The sequence below is a fragment of the Heloderma suspectum genome, chromosome 1 (genome assembly GCF_057233095.1).
Source record: "Heloderma suspectum isolate Gila_16-S chromosome 1, 16-S_ref, whole genome shotgun sequence".
Taxonomy (NCBI): domain Eukaryota; kingdom Metazoa; phylum Chordata; class Lepidosauria; order Squamata; family Helodermatidae; genus Heloderma; species Heloderma suspectum.
In genome coordinates this window covers 286,894,971-286,920,740 of record NC_139458.1, presented here as the reverse complement: position 1 = coordinate 286,920,740, position 25,770 = coordinate 286,894,971, and the positions used below count along the sequence as shown (strand labels likewise).

General features: G+C 42.9%; 1 protein-coding gene across 6 annotated transcripts; it reads left to right on the top strand.

The window, feature by feature from the left end:
- The first annotated feature begins 244 nt into the window (after positions 1–244).
- On the top strand, positions 245–25,770 carry LOC146359190 (glutathione S-transferase 3-like). Of its 6 annotated transcripts, XM_084826818.1 has the most exons (9): positions 245–290; positions 3,234–3,302; positions 7,205–7,312; positions 15,769–15,820; positions 18,575–18,707; positions 19,638–19,779; positions 21,939–22,070; positions 24,361–24,404; positions 24,870–25,764. In XM_084826818.1, exons 3-9 carry the CDS (start codon positions 7,226–7,228, stop codon positions 25,060–25,062), a joined length of 783 nt encoding a protein of 260 aa, XP_084682944.1. In that variant the 5' UTR covers positions 245–290; positions 3,234–3,302; positions 7,205–7,225; the 3' UTR covers positions 25,063–25,764. The 6 variants fall into 6 exon arrangements, with proteins under 6 accessions (XP_084682944.1, XP_084682947.1, XP_084682942.1 ...); XM_084826821.1 differs by lacking the exon at positions 24,361–24,404 and having other exon boundaries at positions 24,870–25,770; XM_084826816.1 differs by lacking the exon at positions 3,234–3,302.

Below are 25,770 nucleotides of genomic sequence, written 5' to 3'. Positions count from 1 at the left end.
ACAGGTTATGGCGATGTTAATTAGGGTGTCTTGTTATACGAATGCTAAAATCATGCCGAAATAGGAAAAGGAAAAGAACGGATAATTGCGAAGCTAAAATCCGATTTTTTGCGGTCCTGACCCTCTTCCCAAGAGGCTTTGAGAGAAATGCAAATTAAGCCCTTTTACTACTGGCTAATCCGCTCTCGCCTTGTTCACGCCCTCTTCCTTTGTGCACAAAGCCCGGGAGAAGGCGCCGCTCGCCGACAGCGAGGCGGCGCTTTCAGGGCTGGCTGCTGGCGGTGGCGGAGGTGGGTGCTGTGCAGAGCGGGGTGTGGAGCTCTGCAGGGGGCGTTGTGCAGAACGGGAGCCCGAGAGCTTTTCCCGCTGGTCGTTTTCCCGGGGGTGGCAGGTCTGGGAAGGGGCGCAGCAGTGCGGTACTGCTCCCCTCGGGGGTGAACTCGTTCAGACGGACTTTTTCCCCTTAAGTCTTTATTGACCGAGACAGCAAAGCTACGCTGGAGATTGCCGGTGATTGCTTTGCTTTGCTTTATTCGCTCGGGTTGCTTCGTTGAAGTGCAGTTTTGGACTTGAAGATCCTTCGGGGCGGGATGGAGTTCTTAAATGCAAAAGCCAGTTGTGCCTTGGAGCTGCTCATCGCACCGCTGACCGCGATGGAAATACGGGTACAAGGGGTCGCTGAGCTGGACGCTTCTACCCGTTTAAGCAGGTTGCTGCTGGGGTTCCAGTCAGGGCGACGGCAGCAGCGATGGAGTGGGTTTCCTCAGGCGTGCTTTCCGCCTATGAATGGGAGATTCTGATTTGTGGGTCACAGAAGAGGTCGTGCGTGAGAGTTTCCTAATCTTTAGGTGGCCTGTGGGGTCGTGTGTGTGTGTGTGCGCGCGCGCATTGCAACTTGTATGTGGCTCTTGGGATGAGTGGGTGTCTAACCGGTACTTGAAGCAAGGGGAGAACACTGGGTGGGGTGGGATGCTGTCTGGTGGGCATTTAAAAATACCGGTTTTCTTGGTACAGTCTTCTGCCCAGCTCGCCCCCACCCCCCACCTTCCCTCAACAAGCCTTTCTTAACCCTTTGTTGTTGTTCAGTCGTGTCCGACTCTTCGTGACCCCATGGACCATAGCACGCCAGGCCTTCCTGTCCTGCGCTCTCTCCCGGAGCGTGCTCAAGTTCATATTAATTGCATTTCTTAACCCTTAGGGCAATAAAATACAGTTAAACTTCGGATTTTAGAAATAGGCATGTCTATGAGTGCCTGCAGAGTGCCTTTCCGTTGCCATGAGGTAAATGTTACTTGACCAGTGCAGTGTTCCTGGAAGAGTAGTCAAGCTCTTGAATCACCAAAATAATTACCTGTAGCGAAGAAAGTCATTATTCTTGGCTATGGAAAATGAATTTGGCTACGTATTTATTGGATTTGCCACTCACAAATCCAATAAATAGCTGCCTAAACTTAAAATGCCAGGAGAAGAATGTTTATTAGACCTGAGAATAATATCTCTCTCTGTTCTATTGTATAAAGTGTTCTGTATTACTCAACAAGTTTGCAGGCTCCAACACCGAAATAACTTGGTCCGTTAAAAAATACTATCTTATCACTTTGTTTCCCTTTTCCATCACGCTTCTCCAAAAAGATAACTAGTAATATGCAGAGAAAGGAACTACTGGCAACTCTTTTGTCTTGGTGTTCCATGTATCTGTAGTGGGATTTCTGAAACCATGCTCGTGAACTGTGTCTTTGATTCTTAAAATCCCTCAAGGCCAGCCCGTGAGGATCTTTGAAGAGCAATCTGTTCCAAGACCTTACTCTTCCTTTGGCTGAAGTTCAGCTAGTTCTGTTGCCACTGGCTGAGTTCAGTTCGTTCTGTACTATCCTTTGACCTTTTTTAAAAAACAAAAACTGGCATACATTTGGATTGAGATAAGGGTATAATGATGAGTGGCATTAATTTATTTGCCTTATCTGGTGCCTTCGAAAGGCATGAAGTCAAACGTTTCAAGGCATGGTAATCTTTTTTTCCTTTTTGCACTAGCACTTTTTCCAAAACTGGTATTCTTTCCAAAATTTACCCCTTGCTGTTTTGTTAGAAATTCCTCTCATTTTAATGCTTCCCCACACCTCTGCTTTCCTCCCTCCTGTGAAGATTTCATTCATGCATTCTTTTTCTAGTCAAGCGGTGTCACTGAAAATGTGTTTCTAAGTCACAACCAGCTCTGCAAGAGTTGTGACTTGGACCCCATGTAAGAAGAGCCCTGCTGAATCATTCTAAACATCCACCTAGTCCAGCATCCTGTTTCTGATAGTAGACAGCCAAATGCCTCTAGGAAGCCCACAAGCAATGCTTGAAGGCAATAGTCTATTCCTTGCTGTTGGCCCTTGGCAACTGACATTCAATGACCTATTGCCACCTGTGTGTGTGTGTGGGGGGGGTTGCACCTCATTATAGGGTCTGGGGGCCAAATCTGGCCCCCAAACATCTTGAAGTTGGCTACCTCTGTCTTATAGCCAAACTAGAGATGGCGGAGTTCTATGTCTCTTTCCCCTATAATGTTTACACTCTTCCAAGTCTGCTTTTCTATTTAATCTAGAATAGATCTGCCTAACCCTTTTCCTCTTGCTTTTGTTAATAAAGATCACACTCCCCCTGTCGTCTTTCTCACTCATTGAGGTGAAGCAGGGAAAGTATACAATCAGCTTGCTTTCCTTAAAACAAATTTGTGATGTGTCAAATTATTCTTCTCATTTTAATGTTGTAAAGGTCAGTAACATTAGCGAAGAATGCTTGATCCATCCATTAAAGTGCACTGCTAAAATAGTATACTAAGCCATTTCCTCTCCCCACCCTTCCTTGTCACCAAACATTAATTGTTTCTTCCTTCCTGTTACTACATAATTTCTCTGTCTACCGTCTTCATATTGGGATGGAGTCGAATCTTTTTCCCCTTCTATTCTTCCCCACCCCACCTAAGCATGAAACTTTAAAACAGAGAAAGTAATTTGATTTGTTAGCCTTTGTCCAGATACCTGGGTCATCAAGGAGCAGTTGAAATTTGATGTCTGGGTAGTCATGTTTTTCTCAGTTTCACATATCACTGTTAGTTAATAAGTAGTTTTCTCCAGTGGTTCAGCTGTCTTCATGGCTTTTCTGAAGTTGCTTTCCCCCTGCTCATTAAGGGACACGGGAACATAGAAAACTGGCCCATTGTTCAGATGTTAACACATAATTTCTCCCAGGATTCCTTCAGCTGAAGTCTAGAGAAACTAGCAGACTGGAAGCAGAAAAAGTTCAACTTGAATGAATTGGTAATCATGCTGAAATTCTACAAGTTCTTCGTACTTGTAGAGAGGAACTGCTTTCTTTTTGAGATCTTACCATAGCCTGTTCAGGAGGGAGAAGACTGACAGTTTATTTTCAGTGGCAACACAGTTTATGGTTATAGTGTTAAGGTTTAAAAGCTTCAGATCTTGTAGTTGTAGCTGGTAATTCCAGTTTAATAGCAGTAACTTTGCCAATGGGGCCATAGGTTCAGATTGTGCCCCTGTGTTGGGTTGAAGAAGCACCCCATATCTTTAAATAAAGTTGCCATGGGGCAGTTGTAGAGCATATGTTTTGCATGCAGAAGGTCAGAGGTTCACTCTCTGTGCTCCTTAGTTAAAAACAGGGTTGCAGATCTCTGCCTTGAGTCTTTAGAGAGTCGCTGCCTTTCATTGTAGACAATATAGAAATAGATAAACTAAGATAAAGCAATGATCTGACTTGAGGTGCTTTCAGATGGAGGAATCCTAGTGCTACCAATTGGAAGGCATTGTGTAGCTACTCAGCTTTTCTTCCTTAACAGTCTCCATGGTAAGAATGTGGGAGGGCTATGAGTAAAAGATGATTATGACTGGATCCCCTGTAAAATTCTGTGTATTAGGCAGATCCATGGTATGATAGAGCCTCATCTAGGAGCACTCTCAGTGGCCCAGTTACAGGAACGAGCCTTGGGTGTGAGCATTCCTCATTACACTCTCCTCCTTTGGCATAGCCAACTAAGGGCTCCTTCACATGGAGCTTTTATCCTGCGATTGAGATTGCTCCTTCATAGAAGTTTGAGGGCTCTTTACATGATGCTGTGACCCTCCAGGGCATCTCCTGCACTAAATGCCCTTTGTTCCGTTTTTAAATAGATAGCAGATAATGAGCTGTCGGATTACCCCCGTTGTGTTCTGCTTCAGTTTCCTCCGTGAAAAGAGTTAAAGCAGCAAGAAGAGGAGCAAGATCCATGAAAGATAATGAGGACTCAGATACAGGGGGAAGGGGAGGGGGGAAGGGGAGCATGTGTAAAGGGAGTCAGTTGTGATCCTGCATTTAAAATGGAAGCAGAAAGCCCCATTTTAAATGCAGGATTTTAGGGTGGTGTAGAGATGCCCTAAGAGGAGATTGGAAGCATTCGCTTCCTCATTTAAATTAATCACTTTGTCATTCTGTCCAAACTGTGGTTGGCTTAAACTATGGTTTATTGAAACAAACAAAGATCAAGCTATGGTTCCTGATCAAGGTTTGTTTCAATAAATCATCATTTAAACTAACCCCACTTCCTAATTTGGAGATAACGACAAACTCTGGTTAGTTATTTAAACTAAGAAGTGGATGCTTCCCAGCATTCTTCTTTACCGAGCAGGACTACATAACCCGCAAGTATCGCAAGTCAGCTAGGAAGCCACACTTCTCAGGGTCCTATCCCAGAGACACAACTATATTCTTTTAATTTCCCTCTTCTCATTTGTACTGTCTTAGATGCCTCTTAGAGGCACTGTTCTACAGTGGCTCTGCTCCTTCTAAGAGGAGCAATTTCAGAAGGTGAAATTCTGAAATGCTGGGGGATTCCTGTTTGGCACCCTGGCCATTGGCCTGTGGTGTCCCTCAAGGTTCCATCTTGTTCCCCATGTTGTTTAACATGTACATGAAACTGCTGGGAGAGGTTGTCCATTACCACCTGCATGCTGATGACAGCCAGCTTTATTTTTCCTTTTTATCTAAAACAGGTGGGCAATTTTGGGAAATTTGGGGGGCCATTTCCCCCAAAACGCCCACCATGGTCTGCACCTGTCCCCTGCAGTGCCATTATTATTATTATTATTAATGGCATCCAGAGCAACTATAGAGTACTGAAAGTGTCAAAAATAACTTGTTTACAAGCTAATTTTGACTGTTTTGGTGTTCCGTAGCAGCTCCAGATGCCATTCACTCCACCCCCTCTGATCTGGAACAAATTTGAGGGGCAGCTGGGGCCACCTGCAGAGCATGAGCCATGTGTTGCCCATTCTTGATCTAAATTCAAGGAGAGTGTTATAGTTGTAAATAGCGTCTGATGTTGGTAATGGACTGGATGAGGACAAGCAAAGCTTAATGCAGACAAGACAGTGGTGCTTCTAGTTAATTGGAAGACAGACCAGAAAACCTGCAGTTGGATGGGGTTACACTCCCCTTGAATATTCAGGTTCACAGTTTGGGTGTACTGCTGGACTCAGCCCTAAACCTGGCTGCCCAGGCTCCAGTGATGGCCAGGAGTGTGTTTGCACAGCTGAGGCTAGGGTACCAGCTGTTCCCCTTCCTAGAGATGTCTGATCTGGCCACAGTTGCACATGCCTTGGCTACATCCCATTTGGACTACTGTAATGAGCTGATCAAAGGCAGACCCATGTAAACTGTTTGGAAAAGTCAGCTGGTCCAAAATGCTGCGACCAGACTGTTGACCGGGACTGGTTATAGGGAGCATGTGATTCCCTTGTTGCAACAGTTTTACTGGCTACCGTCTGTTTCCAGGCACAATTCAGAGTACTGAGTATGATATATAAAGCCCTATACAGTGTGGAATCGGGCTGCTTGAAAGACCAAATTCTTCTGTATGAGCCTGCCTGGGTTTTAAGATCTTAAGGGGAGCCTCTTTTCTCAGTCCCACCATAATTGGAAGCACGTTTGGTGGGGATGTGAGATGGGCCCTTTTTGGTGGTTGTTCCCAGGCTCTGGAACTCTCTGCATATAGATGTTGGCCCCCTCTGTACTGTCCTGCCAGCTGCCTTGGATAAGTTTCTATATTTTATTTATTTATTTATTTATTTGAAACATTTCTATCCCGCCCTATATCATTAAGAACTCAGGGTGGCGTACAGATAAACTCAATTTGAACAGTATAAAACAAATAATTTGAACACCTAGAAAAATATTAAACCATTAAATAAGCTAATACCAGTTAAAATCTAAAACAATAAAATACTTAAAACAATGTGCTAGGGAATGCATTTAGCCCTCAAAGGATTTGGTACAAAGCCATGTTTTTACTTGGCGCCGAAATGAGATCAGTGTTGGTGCCCATCTGGCCTCCAAGGGGAGGGCATTCCCCAACTGGGGTGCTACAGCAGAGATGGCCCTCTCCCACGTCCCACCATAGTGTATGTCTCGTACTGGTGGGACGCAGAGGAGGGCCCCTTGATCGGATCTCAGTTCTTGGGCAGGCATATACAGGGAGAGGCGCTCCCTCAAATATTGAGGTCCCAAGCCACTTAGAGCTTTAAACGTCATCACCAAAACCTTGAATTCTAACCGGAAGCATATTGGCAGCCAGTGCAATTCCTTTAAAACTGGTGTTATATGATTTTTATGAGGTGTTCCGGTCAGCAGTCTAGCTGCTGCCTTTTGCACTAGCTGCAACTTCCGAGTCATCTTCAAGGACAGCCTTGAAAAGTGCATTGCATTAGTCTAATTGGGAAGTTAGCAGCGCATGTACTGCTATATATGTCCATTTTCCCATTTGTACAAGTGAAATAATATTGTCTTTGTAGTTTTTCGGAATATGATAGGGTGTAAAATACTCTGCATGCTAGCAGTGTGTTGTAAACAGTAAGAATATGTTTAAAACCAGTGCTTGTTCTTCCATTGTTTTGGATGATAATATGTTTCCTGCTAAGTGTTGTGGTAGTGGTCTTTTTCTAGGGGAATACAATCAATAGAATATGCAGAATGTAATCCTAAGCATATGCCCCATTGAGTATAATGGGACTCAGTTCTGAGGTAAGCATGTGACCCTATCTATATACCTTAACAAAGTTGAATTTTAGATCTGTATTTGGTGAAATATTTTGCTCAAATCAATTAACTGTTCTGCTCTGTCCATCACTTTTCCAGCAAAATTAAGCACTTCTCTATGTTGTTTTCCATTCAGGAGATCGAGAAACTGTAAATCATGGTTGGAAAGCCCAAACTGTATTACTTTGACGGAAGAGGCAGGATGGAATCAATACGATGGCTGTTAGCAGCAGCTGGTGTGGAGGTCTGTGTTTTGTCAGCTGATACAGAAAAATCGTGTTTCCTTTGTTTTTCCTTAGTTTTTCCTTAGATTCTTTTTCAATTGCATTTTCCCCAAGCTCAAGTTGCGTCTTCTCATTAGAGAAAATACAAATTTCCTCACAGACATATTCTGAAGGTGGAATAGATCTAGTCAGCAAATCTATAAAACTGACACATGTAATTATTGTGTTATCAATGAGAAAGGTCCTTGGAAGTTTGTACTGGTGTGATACAATTGGAGCCTGCATTAAAATACCCCTGAAAGAGAATATTTGTAAATGCTGAAGTCTTAATGTCTTGCGGCAAATCAGAGTTGCTTCAAAAAAATGTGCCCCCCCCACACACACACACACACACAGCACAGGTATATGTCATTGTGTGTGAAGACTGTGAAGATACCTGTTTTGGCATGTGTGCTGTATGGGAACCTCCTGCCAATTATGTCTCCAAGTTAATATTCTCTCCATCTTTGTATGTGACACTATACACAAGCTGTCTTGTTGCCTACATTAGTCAGTCAACTGATTTTATTGCATATAACCATAGGTGCTTATAATTCCCCCCCCCCGCCCCCGGAGGTACATTAACAAAAAAGAAAACGTTGAACAAGCCCCTCAGCTCAGTTCATCATGTGCACAGTCTATAGTAACAGTTTCTAGGACCTTCGCTCTAATATTTTTAGCAGCCACTGCAAATAAGGCTACTTTGTTAGTTACATAAGGACCCACATCTATGAGTTTGCTCATCAAAATTCTATTAAACATTCCTCCCAACAGAAGTGCAAGAAATCGTTTTCTGGGACTGGCATACAGTTCACAGAAAAACATATAAGGAATAATGTATTCTCTTTGTGGAGCCCCACATATACAGAGACATTGCCATATAGAAACATTTATATAACTCCCATCCAAATATCCAGAAAGCATCGTGTGGAAGAGTAATTCCATAAATGCCTCTTCCTTAGATCTGAGTTAGTCAAGGAATTAAGATAATTAGAGAAAGATAACTCGCCCTTATAAAGATGGTGCCACCTGCTATATCCGGTTGTTGAATGGTTTCCACATCTTTATTAGCATCCTGTGAGTATAACCCATATCCAATTTTAACCTTAGATTCACTTAGATGAAAGGAAGTCAGTGAGAGAGCAAAGGGCCGGTTTTTCAAAAGAGGAAGAAGTCCAACCACCCCTCTTCTGTTCTGAGTAACTAATTTAAGTCAGCTGGTGATCAGGCATGTTGATCAGTGTTTTCAGATAAAAGGAAATGGCCTGGTTCGCTCTGATGGACATTGATAGTGGCCTCATTTCAACATGAAGAAGAGCAGCTGGAGGACTTTGAGGAAGGGCTAGGATGGCTCTTAGAAATTTATTCTGCATAACCACCATTTTATCCAGCCCCCAAATTACTTCACCATACAGAATTTGTGCTAAGATCTTCTGCTCAAATATTTTCAGTGCTGGGTACACCAACTGCCCTCCCGTACATAACAAGCTTTTGCCATTCTAGAAGCGGCCAATATAATACTCTGTTGATGTGCCTTCCAGTAGAGATCCTCTGAGAAATGCATACCCAAGCACTTGTATGATGAGCATTGTGTGATACAATGATTATCCAGGAACCATTTATGTCTTTTGGGTCTTCTGGCAAACACCACAACTTTATTCTTACCATAATTTTGAGAAATTCAGTTCTATAATAAGTTCCCAGCTTTTTCAGTAATATACACTTCCCTATCTTTGTAAGAGATAGCAAGTCCATATTGGCCATGTATAAGAGGATGGAGATCATACGTAGACCTATGGACGGGGAGAAAAAGGAGAGACGATGTAGTTCATGATATTATTAATATAGAACCTGAATAAAAAAGTTGCTAACAAAAACCTCTGCCTTATACCTCTGAGAGTTGTGATTTTTTTCTGCCAAAGTGGTCAGTCTGTGTTTACCTGTATACTTGTATGGGCATAAAGGTCTTAAATTAGAATAAGAAGTCCCCTATCAATATTTGTGGTCTTCAGTTTATTCCATAGGCTCCTGTTTGCCAAATCAAATGTTGATGAATAGTTGTCCTGAGTAATGTTGCACTTTTACTTACCTACCCACATTCCTGGCAGCTTCTAGCACCTTCTGTTCTCAGGCCTACAGAAACTGTTCCTGAGGATAGGTATCTCCCAAACCATTTCTGAGGCTCTGCTATTTTCATAACATGGCAGACCTGGCCTATATTTGTTCTTCCTCCATATGAAAGAATCTTGATGAACTAACTTACTAAACAGGGCGGGGGGGATGTTAGAGACTAAAATCCAAGTGCTGTCATGTCCTTTGTTGATACGGGTGGCCAGTTTCTGCATTTTCAACATGGTGATCGAAGGGCCACATGTGTTTTGCTGCACAAACCTCCCCTTACATGCATGGTTAGCGCCATGAAGGTGGTGCAACCCTTACTATTAGATAAGCATTTATAGAGCACATGCACTCAGCCTTAACATTGCATGCACAAATACTGGTATATCAGAAGCCTATTACATATAGTGGTGAGAGTATTGGACTAGGGTCAAGGAGACCCAGGTTCAAGTCCCCACTCAGCCATGAACCTCACTGGGTGATCATGGGCCAGTCACTACCTCTCAGCCTGACATACCGCACAGGGTTGTTGTGAAGATAAAATGGAGCAGGGGAGAATTGCCTTAAGCTCATTAGAAGAAAGGCAGGATAAATGTAGTTAAATAAATAAATAACTCATAAGAACATAAGAAGAGGCATGCTGGATCAGACCAAGGTTCTATCTAGTCCAGCATTCTATTCACACAGTGGCTACCAGCTATCGACCAGGAAACCACAAGCAAGACACTAGTGCAACAGCACCCTCCCACCTATGTTCCCCAGCAACTGGTGTACACAGGCATGCTGCCTCTGTTACTGGAGGTAGTACATAACCATCAGGACTAGTAGCCATTTATAGCCTTCAGGAATTTATTACCCCCCCCCCCTTTAAAGCTATCCAAAGTGGTAGCCATCACTACATATTGTGGTAGTGAATTCCATAGTATAACTATGTGCTTTGTGAAGAAGTACTTTCAGCTGTCCTGAATCTCCCATCAACCAGCTTCATGTGATGACCTTCAGTTGCAGTATTGTGAGAGAGGGCGAAAAAATGTCTCCTTATCCACATTCTCCACACTGGGCATAATTTTGTACACCTCTATCATGTCTCCCCTTACCTTTCTTCACTCCAAGCTAAACAATCCCACCTGTTGTAACCCTTTCTCCTAGGGGAGATGCTCCAGCCCCTTGATCATTTTAGTTGCCCTTTTCTGCACTTTTTCCAGTTCTACAATATCTTTTTTTAGGTGCGGTGACCAGAATTGGACACATTATTCCAAGTGTGCACCATAGATTTGTATAAAGACAGTATGATATTGGCAGTTTTATGCCTAACATGGAGTTTACCTTTTTCACAGCAGCTGCACATAGGGTTGACATTTTCATTGAGCTGTCCACCACAACCCCAAGATGGCTTTCTTAGTTGGTCACCGCTAGCTCAGATCCCATCAGGTTATACTTGAAATTGGGGTGTTTTGCCCCAAGGTGCATCACTTTTCACTTGATTACATTGAACTGCATTTGCCATTTAGCTGCCCATTTTCCCAGTTTGGAGAGACCCTTTTGACGCTCCTCGGAATCCTTTGTTTTAACCACCCTATATAATTTGGTGTCATCGGCACACTTGGCCACTTCACTGCTCACTCCTAATTCCAGATCATTTATGAACAGGTTGAGAAGCATTGATCCTAATTGAGATCCCAGTGGGACCCCACTATTTACTTCCCTCCATTGGGAGAATTTACCATTTATTCCTATTCTGTTCTTTAACCAGTTATTGCTCCATAACAGGGCCTGTCCTCTTATTCCATGACTGCTAAGTTTGCTCAGGAGTCTTTGGTGAGGGACTTTGTCAAATGCCTTTTGGAAGTCCAAACAGACAATGTCTACAGGATCACCCCTGTCTGCTTGTCTAGTGACACTCTCAAAGAACTCTAAAAGGTTAGTTGATTCTTTTTCAGCAGGACTTGTCCTTCTATATGCTTACTAATTTTATCTTTAATGCCTTCAACCAATTTAGTCCTCTGGTATAGAGGCCGATCTTAGGGACATGTCACATGTTGCATATTTTGGTTAGAAGATCAGCATTTTCATATTTGAGTTCTTTGAGAACTCTAGGATGGATACCATCTGGGCCTGGTGATTTATTTGCTTTCAGTTTTATCAGTAAGGTTGAGAACTTCATCTATTATCACTATTTGCCTCAGTTCCTCAGACTCCCTTCCTGAAAACATCAGTTCAGGCACAGGTATCTGTCCTATATCTTCTGCAGTGAAGGCGAATGAGAAGAATTCATTTAGCTTCTCTGCAATCTCCTCCTCCTCCTTTAGTACTCCTTAAGTTCCATTGTCATCCAACAGCACAGCTGTCTCCGTAGCCGGTTTTCTGCTTCTGATATATTTAAAGAATTATTTATTGTTGGACTTGATATTGTTAGTGATATGCTCTTCAAAATGCTTTTTTTGCATCCCTTATTGTCTGCTTGTATCTCCTTTGTGCTCCCTTTTGTTTTCCTCACTTGGGCAAGACTTCCATTTGCTGATGGAAGCTCTCTTTTCTCTAATATATCCCTTAACATTGCTCATTAGCTATGTCGGCAACCTCTTGGACTTGGTGCTACATTTCCTGTGGTATACTTTTTAGCTGAGCTTCTATTACTGTAGTTTTGACCAACCTCCAAGCATTTTGGAGGGATTAACTCACTTGACTCCCCCTTTCAACTTCCTTTTCACCAATTCTATCATTTTAGAGAAGTTTCCTCTTTTGTAGTCAAATGTGACTGCGCTGGACTTCCTGGGAAATTTTTCACTCAAATATATATTAAATCTGATAGCACTGTGGTCACTGTTTCCAATTGGTTCAACTACATTGACATAGACATAGAATCATAGGGTTGGAAGGGGCCCAACAAGACCATCAAGTCCAACCCCCTGCTCAATGCAGGAAGCCTGATTCCCAGGCGGTCTCCCATCCAAGTACTAAACAGGGCTGACCCTGCTTAGCTTCCAAGATCCAATGAGATCAGGCACATCCAGCCCATTTCGCACTAAGTCCTGGGCAACACCACTTGGGATTAAATCCAGGGTCACCTTCCCTCTGGTCGGTTCCATGACCAACTATTCTAGGGCATAGTCGTTCAGGGCATCAAGAAATGTAACCTCTTTGTCAAAAGAGAGTAAACCGTGGTATGTGGATAGGAGTGTCTGGATTTCTTATAACTTGAAAATGTGTTTTCTGTATGAGTTAAGCTGGCGGGCAACTTTTTACTGTAACATGATGGAAAATATGGCAGAGTTCTTGTGGGGGGAGATCAATTTATCCTGGATCTGGATACAGCCTGTAGACCACCAGCTGGCCATGAGTGGTTGCCCCTCTCTCTGTCCCCGTTAGTATATTGTGAATATTTTATTTCCCTCCCTTTATCCAACCCACCGTACAGAATTGTTGCTGAGGAGAGTTGGCGAAAGCAGCACTGTGCCTGTGCAATGTACTATATTATGGTTATTTTTATTTTATATCACTGCTTATTCTGAGATTACACAGGCATTTGAATTCAGTAGTACAGTGGCTATGCTGCTTCAGGTGTGGGCTACTTGTTTGGCACTGATCACCCAACAGGAAATATTTTACGATTTATGCCTAAGCCCATAAGAACTAGAAACATTTTTTAAAAACAACTTGATTTTTGAGAAATCTACTGAAAGCTTATGAACTATACAAAAGTGTTGGGGATTGGAGAGGAGACAAGAGATGCTGTGTGTGAATTTAATTGTTTTTTAATGGAGGGAGCAATCCTATTTATTTATTTATTTATTTCTATACCGCCCAATAGCCGAAGCTCTCTGGGCGGTTCACAAAAATTAAAACCAAACGGCACACAATAAAACAGTTTAAAATATATAGAACATTAAAACCACAATATAACAATACAACCACAATAAAACCTAGCAGCAGTGCAGGAATTTAAAATACAGATGTAAAACAGCAAAGCTAAAAGTCTAGAAAGCTAAAATGCTAAAATGCCTGGGAAAATAAAAAGGTCTTACCTGGCACCGAAAAGAATACAATGTACGGGCCAGGCGAACCTCACTAGGGAGCTCATTCCACAGCTGGGGTGCCACAGCAGAAAAAGCCCTCCTCCTAGTAGCCACCCACCTCACTTCCTTTGGCAGGGGCTCATGAAGAAGGGCCGCTGAGGATGATCTTAATGTCCAGGCAGGCACATATGGGAGGAGGCGATCCTTCAGATAACCTGGCCCCAAGCCGTTAAGGGCTTTAAATGTTAATACCAGCACTTTGAATCAGGACCAGAAATGGACTGGCACCCAATGCAGCTGAAAAAGTACTGGTGTAATATGAGCTCGCTGGCCAGTCACTGTTAACAATCTTGCTGCCCTATTTTGGATCAGCTGAAGTTTCCGGACCGTTTTCAGAGGCAGCCTCACATATAACACTTTGCAGTAATCCAGACGAGAAGTGGCTGGGTGACCAGTCAGATGGGCGATTAATAAATTAAATAAATAAATAAATAAATAAATCAGAGTATGTTTCACTGTAGCTAGGCTATCTCTGTCCAGATAAAGGCATAGGTGGTATACCAGTGTAAGCTGATAAAAGGTGCTCCGTGCCACTGAGTTCACCTGTGCCTCAAGTGACAGTTCTAGATCCAAGAGCACCCCAAACTACGAACCTGATCCTTTAGGGGGAGTGCAACCCCCTCCAGAACAGGTTAAATATCACCTAGCCAGGCAGACGAACCACCCACTAACAGTACCTCCATCTTGTCTGGATTGAGTTTCAGTTTATTGGCCCTCATCCAGTCCATTACCGTGCCCAGGCACTGATTCAGAACAGTCACTGCCTCACCTGGGTTTGATGAGAAAGAGAGGTACAGCTGGGTGTCATCCGCATATTGATAGCACGTCAGCCCACACCTCCGGATAACCTCCCCCAGCGGTTTCATGTAGATGTTAAACAGCATAGGGGATAAAATAGAGATCTGTGGGACCCCATGGCACAATTGCCATGGCACAGAGCAGTAATCCCCCAGCACCACCTTCTGGAATCAGCCATCCAAGTAGGAGCGGAGCCCCTGCAGTGCACTGCCTCCAACTCCCAACCCAGACAACCTAGCGGGATAGGCAGCCGCCTCCGAACTTGGAGGTGACTGCCTATCAAATACTGCATTTGTGGCTAGATGGCCGATTTCGGCTGTCTAGCCATGGCACTACAGAGTGGGGAGGGGAGGCGATGATGCATAGGAAGCATCATACTGGCACTTCTGCACTCCCCACCCCAGGAACGCCCCCTTTTGCCCTGCTCCGTGCTGCTCTTACGAGCATGGAGCCTGGGGACGTTCTGTGCTGTTGGGGAGGGGGCAGGGAGGCGGTTCTCCGCGAACTGACCTCAGAGCGCAGGCTCTGAGGTTGGTTCCCAGTAACCGACTAATCCTATGGTCGTCTAGCTGCTATCTAGCGGCCATAGGATTGCGCCCTTAATATTCTTATTGCAAGCTGCTTTGAGAGGCTTCATTGGGCCAGGATGGCAGGACAGAATTTTAAAAACTAAAATAATAAGTGGCGCCATGTTAGACGTGTACTAAGTTAATATGAAGATTGGCCTCTTTTTTTTCCTTGGAGCATGCCTGTTTTGCTATCAACTCCTCCCTGTGTATCAGTTTGGCTTTCAGACTGCTAATCTTTGATGAGCTTCTACCGGGCTTTGAAAACCTGGCTGTTCAGGCGGGCATTTGGGGTGGGTTAGGGGTTTGTTTGTTTTTTTAGACTAATGTTGTTTTGTTCAGTTGATTATGTAAATTTGTTGTATTTCATGTTATTTGTATTGTACGCCGCCTAGAGTGGCTGGGTAGCCAGCCAGATGGGCGGCTAATAAATCTAATAAATAAATAATCCAAAACCTGAATCTCAAAAATACTTTGTTGCTCAGCAGGGAAAAAACATAGATTTCAAGGCACTTCAGTGACCATAAATGAAATGTGATTTTTGTTTCTTGTTTCTCCCCCCTACCTTTGTTTGGTATGATTCAGCTAAAAAATTCACTTGGTATCAAAATGTGGTATAGGAGGAAAGGAAAATCTCATCAGAAGTGAAGAAATTGGCCACTCTTTACTTGCATTTCACTAGCTGTGGAAATTTGATTCACTACTGGAAATGCACAAACCTTGATAAGAAATAGTTCAGTTGCATTTTGAAATACTTGTTGCGCAGATGTGGCTTTTTAAGGCGATAACCTCAAGGGTGCCTATTCTTGGATCGCATTCAATCATGACTTGGGTTATAGAATTCTGGAACAATTCCTTTTATACTTTTCTGTCTTGTAGTTTGAAGAGGAATTTTTGGAGACAAGAGAGCAATTTGAGAAGCTGCTTCAAGGTAACGCTGTGATTAAACGGCAAATATTTGTCCAGACAAATTGAACAGAATTGTTTCTTTGGAGCAAAGTGAAGGCAGGGTCCTTGAGCAATGGAGAATAGCTGCCTTGTATTTCAAGCAGAGATACATGTGTAAACAGCTGATTACTTCATACTTCTACCTAGCATAGCCTTCTCCAACTTGGTGCCCTCCAGATGTTTTGGACTTCAACTCCCATCAGACCCAGCCAGCATGCCCACTGGGAGTTGTGAGATAAAACATCTGGAGGCCACAAAATTGGGGAAAGCTGATACAGCATATCCCTGTGAACACCATGAAGTAGTAGTGATGTGAATGGCTTGAATCCTGAGTTGCCCCTCCATGAATGGGAAGGCACTCTGACCCAGAGGAGGCTCTCACTGGCAACCCACAGCATCACTACCCATGCTGTTCCAGAGGGGCCCCCCAATCTTTTTGAAGGGCGCACGGGACCGCCGAGGAAATGATTGACAAGTGCCTCACCACACCCTTCTACCAGTGGGAGCATCCCATCAGTGGAATTCCACTGACAAAAGCTAAGGATCTAAGCCAATGACTGTGATCCAGCACTGCAGCAACTAAGGCAAGGAGCCTAGACTATTGAACAGCCTATCTGTGTATCCATGGACACTGATGGTGGTATCACTGTGCTTCACTGCACATTTGGTTTGCAGATTGGCCTTTGTTCACAACCCCGCCCCCGAGTTGCTGAAAAGGTGTTCATCGAGGGTACGGTAACAGTTGGTTGAGCTCTGAGCTGGGCATGTGCTGATTCTGTGGCCAGCCAATCATTGCTATCTGCACGTGCTACCCAGGGTTAAGCTTTTATCTGTCTAAATGCTACTTCATGGATTATGTGAAGTGCTGTACACAAAGCTTAATTCTGCAGATGACTCGCTGGCTGCATGGAGGGGGAATACTTCACACAGTAACTTCAGGCCACATATGATTTTTTAAATTGGTATTCATCTTGACCATCTTGAGTCTCCACTGTGTCTCATGTGTGCACCTATTGATGGAAAGGCCACAACTTCGTTATTTCCTGTTGAATAGCTCTTGAAATGAAAAAGAAAGACTGACCAAATAAGCAGTCACTCTTGCTTAGATAACTGCCTGATGCCATCCTCAAAGGGAACTCTGGCTTAAGCCCAGTTTGCCTCAGAGCTGCATTAGAAAGTTGTAGTTTTGTTGGGATGAATTACACTTGCCCGTTTGGGAGATGTGTTGTGCCATTTGATATCTTTCACCCATATAGTGTTGGTGGCAGGCAAGGTACATAATTAAAAATGGGATGCAGGCCTTGCCCTCAGGCTTTCTAACTAAAAAGATAAGGCACACAAGGGAAAAGATGGGAGTGGAGAAGAGTGGGGTGTTCCTACTTCCAGTTATGTTGCAGAATTAAGATTGGAGCTCTACGTGAAATTCTCTGCCTTTCTGTACTTAACACTACGTAACCGCTATGTGGCACTATAGTATAGGGAATAATGCAACTACACTGGTGGGGACATGGGTTTTGTTTATGACATATTTTACAGGTTTGGATTTTTGTTTATTTATTTATTTCATTTTTATACCACCCAATAGCTAAAGCTCTCTGGGCGGTTCACAAAAATTAAAACCACAAAGTACAGCATAAAACAATATAAAATATAAAAGCTTAAAACTACAACCAGAATAAAATACAACCAGAATAAAAGCAGCAATGCAGAGATGTAAAATATAGATTTAAAACAGCAGCACTAAAAGACTACAGTGCTAAAATGCTGGGAAAATGAGAGGTCTTCACCTGGCACAAAAAGGAGTACAACATAGGTGCCAGGTGAACCTCTCTAGGGAGCTCATTCTACAGCCAGGGTGACACAGCAGAAGAGGCCCTCTTCCTGGTAGCCACCCACCTCACTTCCTTTGACGGGCTCACAGAGAAGGACCCCTGAAGATGATCTTAGGGTCTGGGAAGGTACATATGGGAGGAGGTGATCCTTCAGGTAACCTGTCCCCGAGCTGTTTAGGGCTTTGAATGGTAATACCAGCATTTTGAATCAGGCCCAGACATGGACTGGCAGTATTCCACACTGAATACTAGATTATGTCCACTGCATGGCACTAGCTGTTCATCCTTCAAACCAGGATCAAAACATAGCTTGCATTTCTGGTTTGGATGACAAGCACAAAACAGAGCTTGCCAATTTGATTTAATAAACTATGATTTACACCAAACAGGAAGGAACTAATTGAATCTGAGTTTGGGAGAGTGTGCAATCCCACAGCATACCTCTTCTGTGATTTAGGGGATTGGGGACACTATATCTCAACTGCTCCACAGTTGGTAACACTGCAGAAACCCAGGGACACACCTTTTCTTTAACCTGGGAAAAGACCATGAGTGAATGTATGAGGAAGGAGGATAACTAGTTCTCTTCAAAAGTTTCTTAATGCCATTGTAGTTGACTGGATGCCACTGTTTAGCTCACCTGCAAATAGTGTTGCTAGGTAGCATTAAGCTTGCAAAAATCCTTTCTTGTTTGTCTAAGGTAAAAGTATATTTTGTTTTTGCTTTATGCATCTGCTTATAGACTTCTCGCTTATGTCGTGAACTATTTCCTCATAGCTGCGTTCCAGCAGCTGTCTTGAACACTGATAAGATAGTATAGGATTATATTGCTTTACAATTCCAGGGCAGAAATTTATTTCTAGACAAAAAAAATTGACTTCCACCCATTTTTGTTTTCTCAAAAGATGGATCCCTCCTATTTCAGCAACTGCCCATGGTAGAAATTGATGGGATGAAGATGGTGCAGACACGAGCCATTCTCAGCTACATCGCAGCAAAACACAACCTCTATGGGAAGGACTTGGAGGAGAGAGCCCTGTACTGTAACAGATACATTTAGCTAGCCTAAAGTTAGGGTCCTGTCTATCATGCCTGCCTTTGACTCTTGTGACTTAGGCTATGATGTACACCAGGGATGGGAAGACTTCATGCAAATGGGAACCTTGAGGATTTTTCTAGAACCTTGAGATCCATTGAGACCTGGTGCAAAAGACATACACTTAGAATTAAGGAATTCCAAGACCAAGAATTTGAGTACCAGAGCTGAATGGAGCTTGTAGTCCATCCACATTAAAATCCCCTCCTGGTTATCCTTAACTTCATTTCAGCAGTACAATTGAGAGTCAGAAATCCTTGGTGATCTGCTGTAGATCACCCAGAGATCTACCAGTAGATCTAGATCTCCCTTTTGTCTACCCCAATCTATTCTGTAGCCACATGGAGATAGGAGCATCCCTTTGATCAAAATAAAATAGGTTGAACTGTTCAAAATGCAGTGTGTGTGTTTCCCATGCAGGCATGGAAGGAGGGTACAGAGCACAGGAGGGCAACCTCTGGCCCACTGGCCTAATCCACCATGTGGAAGTTTCCCATCCATCCTGAGCCTTCCTGGATTTTGTGATGGGAGATAACAGTGAGAATTCCTCTGCATGCGAGCACTGTTTGCAGCAGAATCCCTGATGTTACCTCCGATCACAGACTAAGTTGAAGTAGTTCTCCAACCCCAACTTCTGCAGACCTTCTTGTCCTCTTTCTGACCGTTTGCAACAGCATGGAGAATTGCCCACCAGCAAACTGTCGGCAACGTAGCATGCTGCCAAACAGAGCACTTGGTGATCTTGTGCATACCAGCCCATAGCTCAAAAATGATGAGCTTCCACTGTTGTATGATTATATATACTGACTAATAATGTCATTACTAAGACCTTACTGGTATGTGTTTGTGTGTGTTTACCTATGTCTCCTTAGAATTGACATGTATGTGGAAGGAACAATGGACCTAAATGGATTAATTTTGCTGTTCCCTTTCTTATCACCTGAGGATAAGGAGAAACAACTTGCTCTAATAATTGAGAAAGCAGCAAAAAGATACTTTCCTGTCTATGAAAAGGTATGTGTTTGTAATATATCCTTTTAGATACTGAAAAAGACTCATGTTATGGACTGCTTCACAAGTGACGTTTTTAAACTGTGTTTATGTTTAAAACATACCATGTGGAAGACAAGTTGGTGTTTTAAAAGATTTGTATATGTGTCTGGCTGCTGCCTCCTACTATGAGTATACATCTCAAATGCTCATGAAGTGATCTTGTACAGTCTTCTAGGAAGGACTGAGCTCCACGACCAGAAAAGGGCCATTGAATAGAATCATACCATGGTAGGAAAAAGGCAGACCTGATGATGATCATGTAATTGTAGCAAATTTCCATTTATGTTTTCATTCAAATGTATGTGCTCTGAAGTAAGCAGGTTCTGGAAACCTTGGTATACAGCCTGTTTCTTGGAACTGGTGTTTCTGCCTTGTCTTATTTTAAATGGTGGTTGGCTTTGACAGTGACAGGTGGGAGGATTCCTACATCACATGGGAAGAAGCATTCAGTGTCTTCTACCTGAAACGTCTTCCCCTCTATTCTCTTCTGACTTAGCACCCATGTTTCAACAAAGTCCTGCCCAGTGAGTAATGCAAAGTTCCAAGTACTGTTCCTGTAAGGGAGGGTGTGTGTGCTTTGTGTGTGTGCACTCCCATGCCACAAATCTCTTGCACACCTTGCAGCTCTTTCTGCTAAAATGGGGCCCCAAATCCTTGAATGTATTGTGCATTGATCTTATGAACTCTACCCACCTTCTAAGGCGTTTACAGCATGCTTAATGTACCCTGTTGGCCTCCTTCTTACCCATAACAGTCCAGGTTGTCTGTCATGGCATAACTGTGGTGACTGATGAAGGGCATTCATATGCATTGGGTTTGTGTTTACACAGTCTCTTTGTAGCAAAACTAAGACCTGACCGACATGGTCAGCAGAATGAAATGGACACTTTTAATTGCAGGTTAGAGATCATAGTTTTTTTATGCTTCCTCACGTGCAAAACTCCTGAAAGGAAGAAACGAGCACAACAGAGGCTGGGACAGAATCTTTTGCAGGAATAGCAACAGTAGGGTACCATACCAAAGAGACAGTGCAAGCTAAGGGTTAATTTGTCCTCAAAATTTTAAAGCAATTAGTAGGTATAATAACAAGAGTAATTTTGGGTACAGAGCTAATGAACTGTTCTGGGTGTATCATAGAGCCTTGGGTGCAAACAGGGGTTACAGGGGGTGAAGGGATGTTGCCTAGCAGAGAGGTGGAGCCAAATACATTTCCTTTTAGCCTTTGTTTAAAGTATGTATAAAAAGACTAGCATATTCAGTATGTTCTCTAGTAGTGGTGATTTCAGCCTCTTTACCTTTGAGGGCAAAATTCATTCCCTAAAGTAGCACACTGTTTTAACTGTTTTATTGTTTTAGATTTTAATTGGTATTAGCTTGTTTAATGGTTTAATATGTTTTTAGCTGTTTAAATTATTTATTGTGTTATACTGTTTAAATTGATTTTATCTGTACACTGCCCTGAGATCTTAATAACATAGGGCAGGATACAAATGTTTTAAATAAATAGTAAATAAATAAATTTAAAAATCTGACCTGATTTGCTCCGCTGTTCTGTAGTTTTGACTATTTAGTCAAGTGGCTATCTATGATTCATTAAAGTTGGTCAAACTCTTCACTTTCTGGATTCAGCCTGCTTTATTCAGCCGCTTCTGCCTTCTCCTCAGTGTGCTAGTTTCTTACTTGCAGGGTGCATTTTAGATGGTCACATTTTGGAATGTTAACCAACACCTTCAGTTTGAAGTATGATGCTCTACTCTACCACTTGAGAAGTCTGCCATCTCATTCTGACCTCACTCTGCTAGATGGGTAGACAAGATCTAACATAAATGGAAAAGGTCTTTGCTTTTTCCTGCATCACTGTTTTCTTGTCCTGTGTTCAGAGATTACTGGCATGGTGCTCTCTTATAATAATAGTTGGTAGTTAAACTACTTTGTCAGCATTTATGTCTTCACATGTGAAGCAAGTAACCTTGCCCTTTTCTATAGTAGGACACTATATTGGGCTTTTATGTTGGGTGACATGGCCCCAAAGCAGCGTTCATATTGGGAGATCTCAGCACTGAAACCTCAGAAATTACAGCGGCTTTTCTTATAGTTGGACTAACATTCATATGTTACAGGTACTGAAGGATCATGGACAAGACTTCCTTGTGGGCAACAAGTTCAGCAGAGCAGACATACATTTGCTTGAAACTATTTTGATGGTGGAGGAAAAGTCCTCCACTGTTCTGACTGAGTTCCCGCAATTGCAGGTGTGGAAAAAATAAATAAATGTAATACTAGTTATGATGTTCCTTCCTTTTTAAAGGCTTCTTTCCCATCTGTTCCAGAGAGGAAAACAAATGGATTTCTATAGAAAAGTATTCTAGAAAATTGTGTATTACAGATAATAGGTCTAGCTAAATTTCCAATTTAATAATATCAGCAGTGCGATACTGTGCATGTCTACTTAAACGTAAGCCACATTTAATACAGTGGGACATTCTCCTAGGTAATTGTGTGTGGGATTGCTGCCAGAGTTATGCCTATAGACCTTTTCCTCTAAATATTGAATTGGTGATACCTTGAGAAGTCCTTTTGTTCTTGATGGCTTCCTTTCAGTTACTAGCTAATCAGTTACAGCTGATAAAAGAGCTGGTTTCTATTGGACCAAGGGGGGATCTCCATGGCGATGGGTTTAGTTCAGTCTCCGCTTTGCCATGGTTTTTACTGGAGTGGAATCTGCTCTGTCTGGGGACGCACAGGGGTCAAAAACCTGGATTATCCCAAAGCTAGCCTGGGGCTCTCGGTAGGTCACATGGTAGTTTACCGCGAATTGTTTGGGTGGCTACCAGGTCGAGCCTCATCCACATCGTCACTTAGCCTGTTCCCTCCCACTCTCGCCTTGTTCCACCCTTTCTGCTTTCTCTGGCCAGTATGTGTTAGCGCCTGCCTCCCCAACCTATGCCTGATTCCCCCCAATTTTTTTTATTACTTTCCCTTAAAACTGTAATAGCAGATATAGGTAGTCCTGTACAAATGCGCTATTTTGCTATAGTGTTATTTCACTATAGCACTATAGTGCGATAGTGCATAGAGGGTATAGGTATTGCTACACAAATGCACTATTTCCCTATAGTGTGATAGGGATATCTTTTAAATGTGCAATTGTGGATTCCCCAGTAGCTACCTCGGGCACTACAATCTGGCCAAGTATATGTATTCCTCACCTCACAGCTTTCTTAGCAGTGTAAACCTTAGCCCCTAACGCAGGAATGACTTTAAACGTTCAAGATTGATACAGTTTACAGTCCACAGGTGGCTGTGGTTGGTGAACCTGGAGTGCTTACTTCAAGTTCACAATGTAGCGCTAATGCTCTATTTCAACGTTGCACTTTTGGCTTTACTTGTTTAAAAATGTTAGAGGCTGCCTGGAACACGCCTATGCTTTGCGGGGGTGGCCACCAGAGTTTAGTGGTAAGCAAGGTGAAGTAAATACCCTGAGGTAGCTCAGGACTCCTGAATAGCCAGCCGCGAAATGGCGGAAACATTGGGGAAACACAGGCAGGGAAAACACTGGGAAACACGCCTTGACCGAGGTCAGTGAGGTCATGGCCAGGTGAAAGACACACCCCTGGGCAGGGCTATCATGCCAAAGTAAATGCAGAAGGTTGGTGCATACTGCAACAGAAGTGCAGACAAGACGAATGAAGGAAAACAATCGGACTAAAAGTAGCCTCAGAAAAACCGCTTTTCCGGTGCAAAACTCCAGGGTGGCTGCAGGATGGCCGTGACGTCATGTGCCCCAAACAACCTCCAAATGCAGCAAACTCACAGTAAATCGCTCATGGAGACACCCCCCAAGTCTGAATTGCTATGACTGGAGCAAGGTGATAGATGTGTTTTTAGGTATGGCAGACAAATTGTTTTGCAAACTTGAGCTGCTACCTACATCCTATTTAACAAAAATGTACGCTCCAGCATTGGATGCTTATCCACTAGTGGATATTTCTATATTCTTTATTCACAGGCCAATAAAACTGGAGTTTCAAAGTCTGAGGAAAACAAAAGAAACAGGATAACAGTGCAATCCAAATAAAGACAGCTTCTCCACTATAATGCTGTTAATGGGCATCACCCAATATTCTGTGTGAACACAGATGTCCAACTTGCCACATGGTTAATGCATGGAACTTTGTCCACTTCTTACATGGGTGGTAATACAGATGACCCTTGGCTGGGCTCTATATTCTGTGTTTGTTGCCTCCCCCACCCCCACTAATAAAGCAAACCCCCAATCCTTATGACCAACTTTCATAATATATCAATACTTGGAATAGAAATATGAATTCATGAATTTAAAATCTGAAAGAGGCAAGGCAACTCTAACTAGCTTGGGAATACCTTCTCCACTCTGTCTCTTGGCATGGATTGCTAATACAGATGACCAATTTGCCAAGTGGTTAATGTGGGAAAGCCTTATCACTTGAAAAGACAATCAGCCTTCAGCATACATTCACTGTGTGCTAAAAAAACTATCTTGCCATGCTTTTGTTGGTACAGATGGCCAAGCAAATTCATGATGGACTGGAAAACCTTACCACTTGGTGAGTTGCTTGCCTGTATTTGCCCTCTGCTAATCTGGCTTTGAAGGTTGAAGCATGGGTGCCATATAGATAGGATGAAGGGGACCTTTTTCACCCCACCCCTCTTTGAGTATATACGCACACTTCTAGCACAAACTAAGCATAAGGCCCATTCACAGCAGTTGCAATTGACAGAAGATACCTTGATGCCCATGCTGCCTCAGGCCACTTTCTTTATTCAAACCAGAGAAAATATGAACTGTGTGCTGGTTAGAAACTTGTTGTCCCTCGAATGACTGACACAGCGGTAGCAGAGAGTGCTGTGCAGTATAGAGTCTGGCTGGCTTCTTGTGCCATAAGCTTTTAGAGGCAAGAGCTGGCTCTAGCAGGTGCATCAAAGGTGGTGGGCACTACTTTGGTTGTCATTCCAGTTTTCCATTTTTGAGCTACGATGTCTGTGTTCTTCCTCCTCCCCACCCCTTTTAGGCATTTAAAGCAAGGACCAGTGACATTCCCACAATTAAGAAGTTTCTGGAACCGGGAAGCCAGAGGAAACCCATGCCTGATGACAAATATGTGGAGACTGTGCGAAGGGTTCTCCAGATGTATCATGAAGTTAGAGCGGCTAGCGATAAGTAGTTCTGTTGACCTCTTCAGAATTACAACTCTTCGTGCCTAATGATGATGGCTGTGACAGGCACTCCTTATGAAACCCATGCCGTTGCATTAGAGGCGAGACTGCTGTGTGATACTTGATAGGTGAATGGGCTGCTAAAGCAGGCTTCTCATGTAGATGCTAGTGGTAGTTCGCAGCAAAGCGGGGAGCACCATAGACAAGGACTTGACTATAATCAGATGTGTCGATGGACCTTCCTGCACTTTAGAAGACAGTCATATTTTAAAGAGTACTTGTGTATCATGTTGCTTCAATATTTTGCTTCAGCTAGTCAAATTAAATAAACTATTAGGTGAGAAGATTGGATAATACTTCTCTACCTAGCAGTATGTTCTGCCAACAGAAGGGGTTTGCTGTAGAACTGGCAAAAAATGTGCATGTGTTTGAAAGGTTCAGTTTCAGACCCTTCCTTGCTGGTATTTGTAAACTCGTATGGTAAAGGCTTCAAAAAATGTAGGAAGACCTCAGAAGTGACATTTGTTTGCAAATTCCTATGAAATCAAAATATGCTTAGGAGTAGCTGTGAGGCTTTATATTTTATCTGTCTCCTGGAATGTTTATGTTCTATAATCTCACTAAACCTAAATTTGATTGGTGATGTTCAGTTACATAGTACTACTGATCATATACTCTCTGTCCTATTGCTTCTGCAGCCTGGCCAACCTGTTCATAATAAACTACTCTTATTCTTGCACAAAGAAACATTTGTTT

What these genes read in the sequence shown, in the direction of transcription:
- LOC146359190 (XM_084826816.1), top strand. Translation starts at nt 7,226, where the DNA reads ATGGTTGGAAAGCCCAAACTGTATTACTTTGACGGAAGAGGCAGGATG. An exon ending in TAGCAGCAGCTGGTGTGGAG is followed by an intron (nt 7,313 to 15,768) that starts GTCTGTGTTTTG and finishes TCTGTCTTGTAG; the next exon opens with TTTGAAGAGGAATTTTTGGA. An exon ending in ATTTGAGAAGCTGCTTCAAG is followed by an intron (nt 15,821 to 18,574) that starts GTAACGCTGTGA and finishes TTTTCTCAAAAG; the next exon opens with ATGGATCCCTCCTATTTCAG.